The following is a 14,302-nucleotide window of genomic DNA, read 5'->3' on the forward strand; positions in this document are numbered from 1 at the left end:
TTCGGAGATTATCCCCTTCGTCAGGTGAATGAGTGGAAGGTTCTCAAATCGCATGTCTTATATTAGGCTGGGATAGCATCACACCAATCAAAAGGTGTCGTTGTTGTTCAAACAGGCCAGTCACGGAGAACAGCACGTCCCAGTACACTGGATATACATTGTGTCAATTACACAGACAGAAAGAAAGAGACCCAAATGGCAGAGAGAGAGAGAGAGAGAGAAAATATTAAAACACACAACTTTTTTTCCCCCTTTTTTGCTGGTGGGGTTATGTGTAGCGTGACATGAACCCAAGATCCCGGTTGAGGCCGTCCTCATGGGTGCGGAACTTGGCTATCAACTTCTGCTCGACGATTTTGTGTTGTCGTGTGTCTCGAAGGCCGCCTTGGAGAACGCTGACCCGAAGATCGGTGGCTGAATGTCCTTGACTGCTAAAGTGTTCCCCGACTGGGAGGGAACCCTCCTGTCTGGCGATTATTGCGCGGTGTCCGTTCATCCGTTGTCACAGTGTCTGCATGGTCTCGCCAATGTACCATGCTCTGGGGCATCCTTTCCTGCAACGTATGAGGTAGACAACGTTGGCCGAGTCACAGGAGTATGAACCATGTACCTGGTGGGTGGTGTCCTCTCGTGTGATGGTGGTATCTGTGTCGATGATCTGGCATGTCTTGCAGAGGTTGCCGTGGCAGGGCTGTGTGGTGTCGTGGACGCTGTTCTCCTGAAAGCTGGGTAATTTGCTGCGAACGATGGTCTGAGGTTGGGTGGCTGTTTGAAGGAGAGTAGTGGAGGTGTGGGGATGGCCATAGCGAGGTGTTAGTCGTCATCAATGACATGTTGAAGGCTGCGGAGAACATGGTGTAGTTTCTCCGCTCCGGGGAAGTACTGGACGACGAAGGGTACTCTGTTGGTTGCGTCCCGTGTTTGTCTTCTGAGGAGGTCTATGCGATTCTTCGCTGTGGCCCGTCAGAACTGTTGATCGACAAGTCGAGCGTCATATCCCGTTCTTACGAGGGCGTCTTTCAGCGTCTGTAGGTGTCCATCGCGTTCCTCCTCGTCTGAGCAGATCCTGTGTATTCGTAGGGCCTGTCCATAGGGGATGGCCTCTTTGACATGGTTAGGGTGGAAGCTGGAAAAGTGGAGCATCGTGAGGTTGTCTGTGGGCTTGCGGTAGAGTGAGGTGCTGAGGTGCCCGTCTTTGATGGAGATTTGTGTGTCCAAGAAAGAAAACGATTCTGAGGAGTAGTCCATGGTGAGTTTGATGGTGGGATGGAACTTGTTGATGTTATCGTGTAGTCTCTTCAGTGATTCTTCGCCGTGGGTCCATAGGAAGAAAATGTTGTCGATGTATCTGGTGTATAGCGTTGGTTGGAGATCCTGTGCAGTGAAGAAGTCGTGCATGATCTGCGGGTCAGCGTTCTCCAAGGCGGCCTTCGAGACACACGACAACGCAAAATCGTCGAGCAGAAGTTGATAGCCAAGTTCCGCACCCATGAGGACGGCCTCAACCGGGATCTTGGGTTCATGTCACGCTACACGTAACCCCACCAGCAAAAAAGGGGAAAAAAAAGTTATGTGTTTTAATATTCTCTCTCTCTCTCTCTCTCTCTCTCTGCCACTTGGGTCTCTTTCTTTCTGTCTGTGTAATTGACACAATGTATATCCAGTGTACTGGGACGTGCTGTTCTCCGTGACTGGCCTGTTTGAACAACAACGACACCTTTTGATTGGTGTGATGCTGTCCCAGCCTAATATAAGATATGCGATTTGAGAACCTTCCACTCATTCACCTGACGAAGGGGATAATCTCCGAAAGCTTGTGATTTTAAAATAAAATTGTTGGACTATAACCTGGTGTTGTAAGATTCCTTACATTTGAGGGAGGTAACAAGTTCCAGTTTGGAGTTTCTGAGACAGAATGAGTTGGAGTAGGAGTTGGTGCAGTGAATCTTGACTTCAACCACGGAGGATATATGGAGGATCATGTATTGGAGTCCCTGTACTGGACACAATATCCACCCCGACACACCGTTGCTGTAGTGTGTACTGTCCACACGATGCATTCCAGAACTCGGCAAAGTTACTTTGACAGCACCTCCCTCCCCTGTGACCTCTATTACAGAGAAGGACAAGAGCAGCAATATCATGGGAGCACCATCACCTCTAAGTATCTCTCCAAGTCACACATCATTCAAACAAACATATATTGCTATTCCTTCATCGCGCTGGGATGGAATCCTGGAACTCCCTACCTAACACCATCGTGGGAGCATGGACTGCAGCGGTTCAGGGAGAAGGCCCACCACCACTTTCTCAGGGCAACTAGGGATGGGCAATAAATGCAGCCACATCCTGAGAAAAAAAACCAACAAATTTGAAGCTTAATTCCTCAGAACCCCCATGAAAGGGCTCCCTCACTCATTGCCAGTGACAAGAAGCCTTGTCCACTCCATGGTCTTGTTCAGTGCCATGCACAAGGAGCTGTGCAGCCACACCATTATGGCTACAGGGACAGCTGATTCAAAGTGTGGGGGCTCCACAGTAATAGTCACTGCAGTATCCCATCCGTGGGATCTGGAATAAGAGTGGCCCTCCCCCCTCTCCAAGCTGCAAACCACCTCCCCCCACAGTAACAGCTGTTGTACATACCATCCCCAGGGGCTGTGATCTCAGCAGCTGCACCACCTCACTGAGGAGGATTCCTTGTCAGTTCATTATTAAATCTCTGCTGCACAAGGTGATCTTGGAGCAGCGATCAATGATGTCAAGACAAGACTGGTTGTTGGCGTTTTCATTCTGGTTTCTATCTATCTTTGAGAGAGAGGGGAAAAGGAGGGGTTGGGCAAGAACGAGTGGGAAGCGGACAGAGTTGCTGGAAGCACCAATTTCCTCTGAGCTGTTAACAGAATTCACGGCTTTAAGACATGGTGGAACCCACCTGACGGGACTCTCCTTGTAGGACACCACACTCCCGGTGACAGATCCCCCACTGCTGCTTGAGGCATCATCATCATCTTGATAATAACCACTAGTTGCAAGACGCATGCTACGCCGCGACATCCTCGATGGGCTCGGATACTCTCACACCGAGTAATGATAACTCAAACTGAAATCAAAAGTGAAACAGAATCTGATAACGTGCAAATCTCCACCGAGAGACACAATAAACACATGAGATGTACAGGTACTGTTTAACACCCTGGTTACAGGTTTCTGTATAATACTGGGGTACAGGTATGTCACTGTATAACACTGGAGTACTGTACATTATATGTGCGGAGTGACAGTTGTGTGTGCGACGAACTACCTATTGGTGTACTGCACACGTTGCACCCAGTATCAGCCGTGTCTCAGCAGCATGTTTACGAACACAGAGCCACTGTTCAGCAATGGAATGATTAATATTAAATAATTCCAATTACAGAGCACCTCATCATTCAGTACTTTACTCACCCAGTCTCTCAGTGACAGTCACTGGCATTTCCTGCGACTCCCTGAATCACACATGCAGGGTGAGCAATAGAAAAAGAAAATGAGAAGACGAGGATTTCAGAACAACAGGAAACATCATTGCACAGAGATCATCGACCACAATACCAGCAACTGCTGGAGTCATTCTATCACCTTCAGAGAGAGCACTGACAACAATGCCAGCAGCTGCTGGAGTCACCATCACCTTCAGAGAGAGCACCGACAACAATACCAGCAGCTGCTGGAGTCACCATCACCTTCAGAGAGAGCACCGACAACAATACCAGCAGCTGCTGGAATCACTCCATCACCACATGCTGAGAGTGGGCTGAGAGCAGCAATGCATACTGGGTGTGAGGGCAATGAGCCAAGATGAGCAGTGCACACTATAAAAAACACAATGTATGAAATGAGTAAAGTGAAGCTGCTCCTTCCAGGGACGGTATCAACCCGCCCCGTCTGTGGCTTCACCCCAATTCGCTCATCTGTTGAATGATTTACTTTAAATATTTCAGAACCTTCCCTGATCAAGTCCAAGAAATATTCTTATTGCTCTTCTCATAAAAGATTATTGCTCAAGATAAAGAATCACTGGATTGGGGGTAATATTCTGGCACGGGTGGAGGATTGGTTATCTAACAGGAAGCAGAGAGTTGGGATAAATGGTACATTCTCGGACTGGCAACCAGTAGCCAGTGGTGTTCCGCAGGGGTCGGTGCTGGGTCCCCAACTCTTTACAATCTATATTAACGATTTGGAGGAGGGGACCGAGTGTAACATATCAAAGTTTGCAGATGATACAAAGATGGGAGGTAAAGTAGAGAGTGAGGAGGACATAAAAAACCTACAAGGGGATATAGACAGGCTGGGTGAGTGGGCAGAGATTTGGCAGATGCAATACAATGTTGGAAAATGTGAGGTTATGCACTTTGGCAGGAAAAATCGGAGAGCAAGTTATTATCTCAATGGCGAGAAACTGGAAAGTACTGCAGTACAAAGGGAACTGGGGGTCCTAGTGCAAGAAAATCAAAAGGTTAGTATGCAGGTGCAGCAGGTGATCAAGAAGGCCAACGGAATGTTGGCTTTTATTGCTAGGGGGATAGAATATAAAAACAGGGAGGTATTGCTGCAGTTATATAAGGTATTAGTGAGACCGCACCTGGAATACTGCATACAGTTTTGGTCTCCATACTTAAGAAAAGACATACTTGCTCTCGAGGCAGTACAAAGAAGGTTCACTCGGTTAATCCTGGGGATGAGGGGGCGGACATATGAGGAGAGGTTGAGTAGATTGGGACTCTACTCATTGGAGTTCAGAAGAATGAGAGGCGATCTTATTGAAACATATAAGATTGTGAAGGGGCTTGATCGGGTGGATGCGGTAAGGATGTTCCCAAAGATGGGTGAAACTAGAACGAGGGGGCATAATCTTAGGATAAGGGGCTGCTCTTTCAAAACTGAGATGAGGAGAAACTTCTTCACTCAGAGGGTGGTAGGTCTGTGGAATTTGCTGCCCCAGGAAGCTGTGGAAGCTACATCATTAAATAAATTTAAAACAGAAATAGACAGTTTCCTAGAAGTAAAGGGAATTAGGGGTTACGGGGAGCGGGCAGGAAATTGGACATGATTTTAGATTTGAGGTTAGGACCAGATCAGCCATGATCTTATTGAATGGCGGAGCAGGCTCGAGGGGCCGATTGGCCTACTCCTGCTCCTATTTCTTATGTTCTTATAACACTCTCCGATACACAAATACCCTCTGGAGTGTAGGATACCTGAAACTTCATGCAAGCCGGGAAATTCCCGCTGCCCGGCAATGCATCACCGGACTGGAGTGGGTCACCGTTCACCCAAATTCAGTAGGCCCAATGGCCAAATCTGATTCCTACGCTCCTACCCTGGATCAGCTCCTTTCCTTGGAATGGCATTTCCAGGGCCTCAGCATCTCAGGACCATCACGTTCCACCCTTTCTATCTGTACTGACCCTAGCCCTCAGTCCTTATCCCTCTCTATCCATCTGTACTGACCCTAACCCCAAGTCCCTGTCCCACCCTCTATCTGTACTGACCCTAACCCTTAACCTGTGTCCCATCCTCTATTTGAACTGACCCCAATGCTCAATCTAAAGCCCTCTATATCTGCACTGACCCTAACCCTCAGTCCTGATCCCTCTCTATCTGTACTGACCCTTACCATCAATCCTTGTCCCTATCTATCTGTACTGACTCTAACCCTTAGTCACTGTCTCTTTCTACCTGTACTGACCCTAACCCTCAGCCTTTGTCCCTCTCTATCTGTACTACCCCAACTCTCAGTCGCTGTCTTTCTGTACTGACCCTAACCCTCAGTCCTTCGCATCTCTACCTGTACTGACCCTAACCCTCAGTCCTACTCCATCTCTACCTGTACTGACCCTAACCCTCAGTCCTTCTCCATCTCTACCTGTACTGACCCTAACCCTCAGTCCCTGCCCTCTCTACCTGTACTGACCCTAACCCTCAGTCCCTGTTCCTAGCCAGTGATCCATCCAGCTCTTATAACTCTATGCAATCAACCCAACATGAATTGTTTGATCTGAGAGTCTGCTCCACACACCCTGCTGGGAATAAATTATTTTAACTTGATAATCCTGTCCTCTGCTTTTGTGCTTGAATCCACATTGCCCATTCCTCTTAGCATTTTAAAACCTGAATCAATCCCCTTGATCTTCATTTCTCAAATGAAAACAAGTACACTTCCGAGAGTGTCATAATTTAAAGCCCCAAATTCCAGTTGTCCCTGAACCCTCTAGGTTTATCAATATCCTTTTGATAGCTGGGTTTCCAGAGCTGCAGACAACAGGCTAGATTTTTCACTTCAGTGCTCTTGCTGGGAGTTCCTTTGGGAAATTCTGCTGTCCCAGACCCACATTTTTGATCCATTCATTTTAACAAAGTGGAAAATCTCCCCTAATTTTCCAAATGTGGCCTCACCAGGGATGCTTGTGAGTCCATTCTAAGTTCTAATATTAAACTGAAGCACCGTCCCAAACAGCCTCACACGCTGCAGGATATTGGCCTGCACAGTGTCACCACCTAAAGATAAGAGACAACGCAGGCCACAGGCGTTGTGACAACTTGTGAAACTAGACACAATCTTTGCTATTCACACCGAAGAAAAGACTTGCCATTTTCGAAAATTCCACGAGACCATACCTCTTCCTATTGATTGCCACAGCCTCCATGAATCTCACTACAACTCTGCACAGCTCCCGAACACTTTGCTCTTGGGCTATTATGAAGAATGGACAATTGATAGCATGAATGGCAAACATCAAGAAACCAGACACGACATGGTGGCGGTGGGCCAGTCGGGTCCGCGCGCGGCGCCACACACCCGGTGGGCCAGTCGGGTCCGCGCGCGGCGCCACACACCCGGTGGGCCAGTCGGGTCCGCGCGCGGCGCCACACACCCGGTGGGCCAGTCGGGTCCGCGCGCGGCGCCACACACCCGGTGGGCCAGTCGGGTCCGCGCGCGGCGCCACACACCCGGTGGGCCAGTCGGGTCCGCGCGCGGCGCCACACACCCGGTGGGCCAGTCGGGTCCGCGCGCGGCGCCACACACCCGGTGGGCCAGTCGGGTCCGCGCGCGGCGCCACACACCCGGTGGGCCAGTCGGGTCCGCGCGCGGCGCCACACACCCGGTGGGCCAGTCGGGTCCGCGCGCGGCGACACACACCCGGTGAGCCAGTCGGGTCCGCGCGCGGCGCCACACACCCGGTGGGCCAGTCGGGTCCGCGCGCGGCGCCACACACCCGGTGGGCCAGTCGGGTCCGCGCGCGGCGCCACACACCCGGTGGGCCAGTCGGGTCCGCGCGCGGCGCCACACACCCGGTGGGCCAGTCGGGTCCGCGCGCGGCGCCACACACCCGGTGGGCCAGTCGGGTCCGCGCGCGGCGCCACACACCCGGTGGGCCAGTAGATCACATAAGCAGTGTCACACATCCAATGGGTCAGTAGTTTATGAGCATGGTGTCACACATCCAGTGGCAATGAAAAACAGTACAAAGTCGCATGAGTGGGTTTTGCTCAGACACTTCCCAGGGTCCCTCACTTACCCAAACAGGGAGGAGAGAATGAAAAACAAAACAGCCTTTAAAGCATAGTATACTTAGAGTGAGGAAAGTGCATTTTGGAGCCACATTAAATGACAGCTGCAGCTCTCCTCAGTGTCAGACTACCTACTGTGTGTGATAGATCAGAACCCCGAACGCACAACATCACTATAACCCCATCCACTGCTAGTCAGAACCGAGATCTCACTGATCACAATGGAATACTGTCAGACACCAGGGCACTTTCAACAATATTAGATTTCCTAATCCAGCAGGAAGATTGAGAAGCATTCCTGGATGGGAAAGGAACATTCATACATAAAAGGCCGATGGTTGGCATAATAATCCTGTCCTGCCATAGTTGGTTACTTCTCAGCAGGCCTGTGCCTCACGAAAGCTACCAATTGGTCACAACGTCTACACAACATGACAGAGGCAGCACCAAATCCCAAACTACATGCAGCTGATCTTCAGGACAGACAAGGATCCACCAACACACGAGCACTCACACACACTGACACAACACAAAAAATGGGAGATGGATAAACCTAGTACCTACAGGCCAGTCAGTCTAACATCAGGGTGGAAAAACTACTAGAGAGCATAGTCAAGGACAAAATTAATTCTCACTTGGAGAAGCATGGATTAATAAGGGACAGCCAGCATGGATTTGTTAAAGGCAAATAGTGTCTCACTAACCTGATTGAATTCTTTGATGAAGTAACAGAGCGGGTTGATGAAGGTAGTGCAGTAGCTGTTGCATAAATGGACTTTCAAAAGGCATTTGATAAAGTACCACCTAACAGACTTATTTGGAAAATAGAAGCACGTGGATTAAAGGGACAGTGGTAAATTAGGTATGTAATTGGTTAAGGGATAGGAGGCAGAAAGTAGTGGTGAATGGATGTTTTTCTGACTGGAGAAAAGCATGCAGTGGGGTCCCCTAGGGGTTGGTGTTAGGACCATTGATTTCTTGTTTTATATAAATGACTTGGACTTGGGGAGAGGGAGTACGGTTTCAAAGTTCGTGGATGATACAAAACTTGGTAACGTAGTAGATAGTGAGCAGGATAGTATAGACTTCAGGAGAACTTAGACAAACTGGTGAATTGGGCAGACACACGGCAGATGTAATTTAATGCAGATAAGTGTAAAGTGATGCACTTTGGGAGGAACAACATGGAGAGGCAGTATAATCTAAATGCTACTATTTTGAGGGGATTGCAAAAGCAGAGGGACTTGGGGGTTCATAGTTACAAATCTTTGATGGTAGAAGGGCAAGTTGGTAAGGCGGTTAAGAAAGCTTATGGGATACTTGGCTTTATAAATAGGGCCACTGAATACAGAAACAAGGAAGTCATGCTAAACCTTTACAAATCAGTGGTTAGGCCTCAGCTGGAATATTGTGTACAATTCTGGGCACCACATTTCAGGAAGGAAGTCAAGGTCTTGAAGAGGATACGGAGGTGGTTTACCAGGAATGAGGGACTTCAGTTACGTGGCGAGATTGGAGAAGCTGGGATTGTTCTCGTTAGAGCAGAGAAGGTTATGGGGAAACCTAATAATAGGACGTTTTCAAAATTATGAAGGGTTTTGATAGAGCAACCATTTCCAGTGTGGCAACTGGGTTGGTAACCAGAGGTCACACATTTAAAATAATTGGCCAAAGCTCTAGCAGGGAAATGAGGAGAAATCTTTTCACACAGAGTGTTGATAAGATCAGTAATACACTACCTGAAAGGAGTGGTGGAAGTAGATTCCAAAAGGAACTTTCTAAGGGCAATTGGACATGTACTTGAAGAGGACTAATTTAGAGCTTTGGGAGAAGGGCTGGGGTGTGCGACTAAATTGGATAGCTCTTTCAAAGAGCCGGCACAGGTACGACAGGCCAAATGGCCTCCTTCTGTGCTGTTAGATTCTATGATTCTAACATACACACTGACACACAATGGCACAACACAGACTTTGACACAACAACAACTTGCATTTATATGGCGCCTTTAACATTGTAAAACATCCCAAGGCGCTTCACAGGAGCGATTATCAAACAAAATTTGACACCGAGCCACATAAAGAGATATTAGGACAGGTGACCAAAAGCTTGGTCAAAAAGAGGTAGGTTTTAAGGAGCGTCTTAAAAGAGGAGAGTGATGTAGAAAAGGGAGAGGTTTAGGGAGGGAATTCCAGAGCTTGGGGCCTAGGCAGCTGAAGGCCGCCAATGGAGGAGTAATTAAAAATCGGGGATGTGCAAGAGGCCATTATAGGAGGAGCGCAGAGATCTCGGAGGGTTGTAGGGCTGGAGGAGATTACAGAGATAGGAAGGGGCGAGGCCATGGAGGGATTTGAAAACAAGAATGAGAATTTTAAAATAAAGGCATTCCCAGATCAGGAGCCAATGTAGGTTAGCAAGCACAGGGGTGATGGGTGAACAGGACTTGGTGCGAGTTAGGATACAGGTAGCAGAGTTTTTTTGGATGAGCTCAAGTTTACAGAGAGTGGAAGAAGGGAGGCCGGCCAGAAGAACATTGGAATAGTCAAGTCTAGAGGTAACAAAAGGCACAGATGACTTTTAGTCATCTTATAGCGATTCATTATCAGCTCGTTGTATTTGCCCCATAATCGAACCAATTTGCCCTTTTTAAAAGTAAGATTCCAGATCTTAAAGACATCTGTGTCTCTATACCCTCAGATCTATATTTCTGCACCCCTAGATCAGTGTCTTTGAACCCCCAGATCCGTGTACAAGAGCAAGAGGTAATGTACAAGGTGATGGTTAGGCCTCAGTTGGAGTACTGTCTGCAGTTTTGGGCACCCCGTTATAGAAAGAACATTAAAGCCATAGAGAGCGTACAGTATTGATTCACCAGGATGATGTCAGGGAGGGGAAACTATAATTATGAGACAAGAGACTGGGACTACTTCTACTGGAGCAGAGAAGCCCAAGAGGAGATTTAAAGTTTGGAAGGGTATTGATAGAGGGAATAGGGAAAGACTGTTCGGGGAGTCATGAATTTAAAATGATTACTGAGAGTGAGGTTAGGAGAATTTTTCAGGAGTATGAGATGCTTTGCCACAAAGAATGGTTGAGGCAGAGACCTTTGTATTTTTTTTAAATGAAAACTGGATAAACATCTGAAACAGAGGAAGGTACAGGTCTATGGGAGAGAGTGGAGCAGTGGGATTAGTTTAGGATTGTTACAGTGCTATGGGGAGAGAGCAGGCAGTGGGATTGATACAGGGATTTGGGGAAGAGAGCAGGGCAGTGGGATTAGTTTTGGATTGATACAGGGCTATGGGGAGAAAACAGGGCAGTAGGATTATTTTGGGATTGAATTAGTAAAAAGCCAGCATAGACACAATGGGCCAAATGGCCCTCTTCTGTGCTGGAAACTTTGATCAATGGTTCACAATCAAAGCCAGTGGTGAACGCTGCCAGTCCCAGCATTCAGCAGGGAGCCATGGAACAGCTTCCTAGGTAATTTCCTACCTCAGATCCACCATTAAACTGCCAGAAAGCCAGGAGAAAAATCCTCCTTTCCAACTTTAAGTTCCATTAATCCTTTTAACACAGCTTCCCTTTTAATATTTATATCTCTAAAATTCATGGATCCTGCAATCCTTCCTTCGCCCACTTCAGTAAATACAGAGGCAAAATGCCCAGAAAGCATGTTTCCCATTTCTTCATTGTGTACCACAAGATCTGATGTGATTATCAAAATGCCCTTTATATTACTGGTACCTAATGTAGATTCAATGCAGCAACTGTGCCCGAAGAGAGCCAGGGAATCCGAAAGTAGCACCCACCCACGGGGACACAGCTCCCTGGATAAAAGCAGTCACCTGCTCAGGGGCTCAGCACAAATTCCCTTCACCACAGGCAGGTTTCTAGCGGAGTGCACAGACCTCTCCTTTCAGGGAGACAAGAATCTGATAGGATCAGGCCTGTGCTTCAGCTGTATGTCTCTCTGCCAATCAAAGTAGCTGATCGATCCAAAAACAGACAGGGTGGGCACACGAGAAACCGGCCCAGGTGCGGGCGCAGGAGGGCACAGCCGGCCCAGGTGCGGGCGCAGGAGGGCACAGCCGGCCCAGGTGCGGGCGCAGGAGGGCACAGCCGGCCCAGGTGCGGGCGCAGGAGGGCACAGCCGGCCCAGGTGCGGGCGCAGGAGGGCACAGCCGGCCCAGGTGCGGGCGCAGGAGGGCACAGCCGGCCCAGGTGCGGGCGCAGGAGGGCACAGCCGGCCCAGGTGCGGGCGCAGGAGGGCACAGCCGGCCCAGGTGCGGGCGCAGGAGGGCACAGCCGGCCCAGGTGCGGGCGCAGGAGGGCACAGCCGGCCCAGGTGCGGGCGCAGGAGGGCACAGCCGGCCCAGGTGCGGGCGCAGGAGGGCACAGCCGGCCCAGGTGCGGGCGCAGGAGGGCACAGCCGGCCCAGGTGCGGGCGCAGGAGGGCACAGCCGGCCCAGGTGCGGGCGCAGGAGGGCACAGCCGGCCCAGGTGCGGGCGCAGGAGGGCACAGCCGGCCCAGGTGCGGGCGCAGGAGGGCACAGCCGGCCCAGGTGCGGGCGCAGGAGGGCACAGCCGGCCCAGGTGCGGGCGCAGGAGGGCACAGCCGGCCCAGGTGCGGGCGCAGGAGGGCACAGCCGGCCCAGGTGCGGGCGCAGGAGGGCACAGCCGGCCCAGGTGCGGGCGCAGGAGGGCACAGCCGGCCCAGGTGCGGGCGCAGGAGGGCACAGCCGGCCCAGGTGCGGGCGCAGGAGGGCACAGCCGGCCCAGGTGCGGGTGCATTTTAAACAGACTTTTCCTGTGCGGAGTTTATTTATGAGAATGAATTGGCAGCTCGGCCTGAGACCGGACAGATAAACATCCAGCATGGCAGCGAGGAGATATATAAAATAGAAATGAGCTGGGATGCTCCCCACACTGTCATCAAATACACACACACAGACAGACAGACTGATGATCGGACACCTACCTTAGGGCCAGACACAGCTGTCCCAAGGAGCACTCACACTGCGATCCAGTATTCACATCCACCATTCACTTTAAACAAATGTACAAGGCCAGCAAGGGGCCAAAGCTGCACGGCTCCTCATCGCTTTCCAATCTGAAAAATATCCTCCTTTAAATCAAGTAATCAGGCTCAAGAATTCAATGACACACGATATCGGATCCAAATCATATCCTATTATTGGGGTGTCAGAGACCCCGCCCAGACCAGCCCTGAAACACTGAAATTACAACATGGCCTCAGCTCCTCCCCACTCACCAGAATCTACAATCAAGGATCGCCGACTGGGCCCACCCACACTACCGTTATCCCGTCCCGCAACACTTATTGGATAACATGTCTTCAATCAAAAAAAAATACTTTCCTTATTGGCTGTTGTATTCAAAAGCTTCACTTCCTTGTGTCAGTTCCAGCCGTTGTTTGGAGAGCAGGGAGTGATTTAAAGGGACAGGCGCCCTAACACCCTTGTTTTTATTTTTTCCCCTGTTCCTCTCCCCTTTTCCCCCTAAAGACACCGACTCTCACTCCCACTAACTTCAGGGTGGGACCTCATGTGTGGCCATTCTTCATATCTAAACCTAGATAGTGAGAGTCAGCAGGCTATTCAACCGCAGAGGGCATCACAGCCAAGCCCGATCCTGTCCTTCTCTGATATCCACACTGCTTCCTTTGCACTATGGGTTGGGGAGGGTCACTGGATAGTCATGAGGAGTGGGAAACCAAGAGCAGCACCATGAGAAACCGTGAGACAGAGAGCGACACAGTGAAACAGAGAGTGATACACCGTGAGACACCATGAGACAGAGAGCAGCACCATGAGGCACAATGAGGCAGAGAGCGGCACATTGAGAGTCCATGAGAAAGAGAGGAGTACCGTGAGACACAGTGAGACTCCGTGAGACAGAGAGCAAGACAGTGAGGTACAATGTGACATCATGAGATACCATGAGACAGAGAGAAGCACTGTGAGATAGAGACCAGGGAGATGAGGTAGGAGTGCATTTTGGTGGTAGTGATCATAATTCAGTTAGATATAGAGTAGGTATGGAAAAGGACAAAGATAGAACAGGAGTAAAAGTTTTCAATTGGGGAAAGGCCAATTTTACTAAGCTGGGAAGTGATTTCGCAAAAGTGGACTGGAAACAGCTACTTGAAAATAAATCAGTGTCAGAACAGTGGGAGGCATTCAAGTAGGAGATAGTGAGGGTTCAGAGCAAATATGTTCCCACAAAGAAAAAGGGTGACACTCCCAAATCTAGAGCCCCCTCGATGTCAAGGAGCATATAGGGTAGGATAAGGCAAAAAAGGGAAGCTTATGTCAGATACTGAGGGCTCAATACTGCAGAAAGTCTAGGGAAGTATAGAAAGTGCAGTGGTGAAATTAAAAAGGAAATTAGGAAAGCAAAGCGAGGGCATGAAAGAATATTGGCAAGTAAAATTAAGGAAATCCCAAAGATGTTTTATAAATACATAAAGAGCAAGAGGATAACTAAGGAAAGAGTAGGGCCTATTAGAGACCAAGAAGGTAACCTGTGTGTGGAGGCGGAAGATGTGGGTATGGTTCTTAATGAATACTTTGCGTCTGTCTTCACAAAAGAGGGGGACAATGTAGACGTTGTAGTTAAGGAGGAGGAGTTTGAAATATTAGACGGGATAAACATAGTGAGGGAGGAAATAATAAGGGGTTTAGCATCTTTGAAAGTGGATAAATCGCCAGGCCCAGATGCAATG

The 14,302-nt window shown here is 49.4% G+C and overlaps 1 protein-coding gene across 1 annotated transcript in view; it reads right to left on the reverse strand.

Annotated features, from left to right (window-relative positions):
- Positions 1-12,791, reverse strand: part of LOC137305760 (SUN domain-containing protein 2-like) — a 94,845-nt gene extending 82,054 nt beyond the window's left edge. Inside the window, exons 1-2 of the mRNA XM_067974710.1 lie at positions 12,536-12,791; positions 2,936-3,103 (exon numbers count right to left, since the gene is read on the reverse strand). Of these exons, the coding sequence (XP_067830811.1) occupies positions 2,936-3,057 (122 nt within the window). The 5' untranslated portion in view covers positions 3,058-3,103; positions 12,536-12,791. The remainder of the gene's footprint in view (positions 1-2,935; positions 3,104-12,535) is intronic.
- Positions 12,792-14,302: the final 1,511 nt, after the last annotated feature.

This window comes from Heptranchias perlo, chromosome 40 (genome assembly GCF_035084215.1).
Source record: "Heptranchias perlo isolate sHepPer1 chromosome 40, sHepPer1.hap1, whole genome shotgun sequence".
Taxonomy (NCBI): Eukaryota; Metazoa; Chordata; class Chondrichthyes; order Hexanchiformes; family Hexanchidae; genus Heptranchias; species Heptranchias perlo.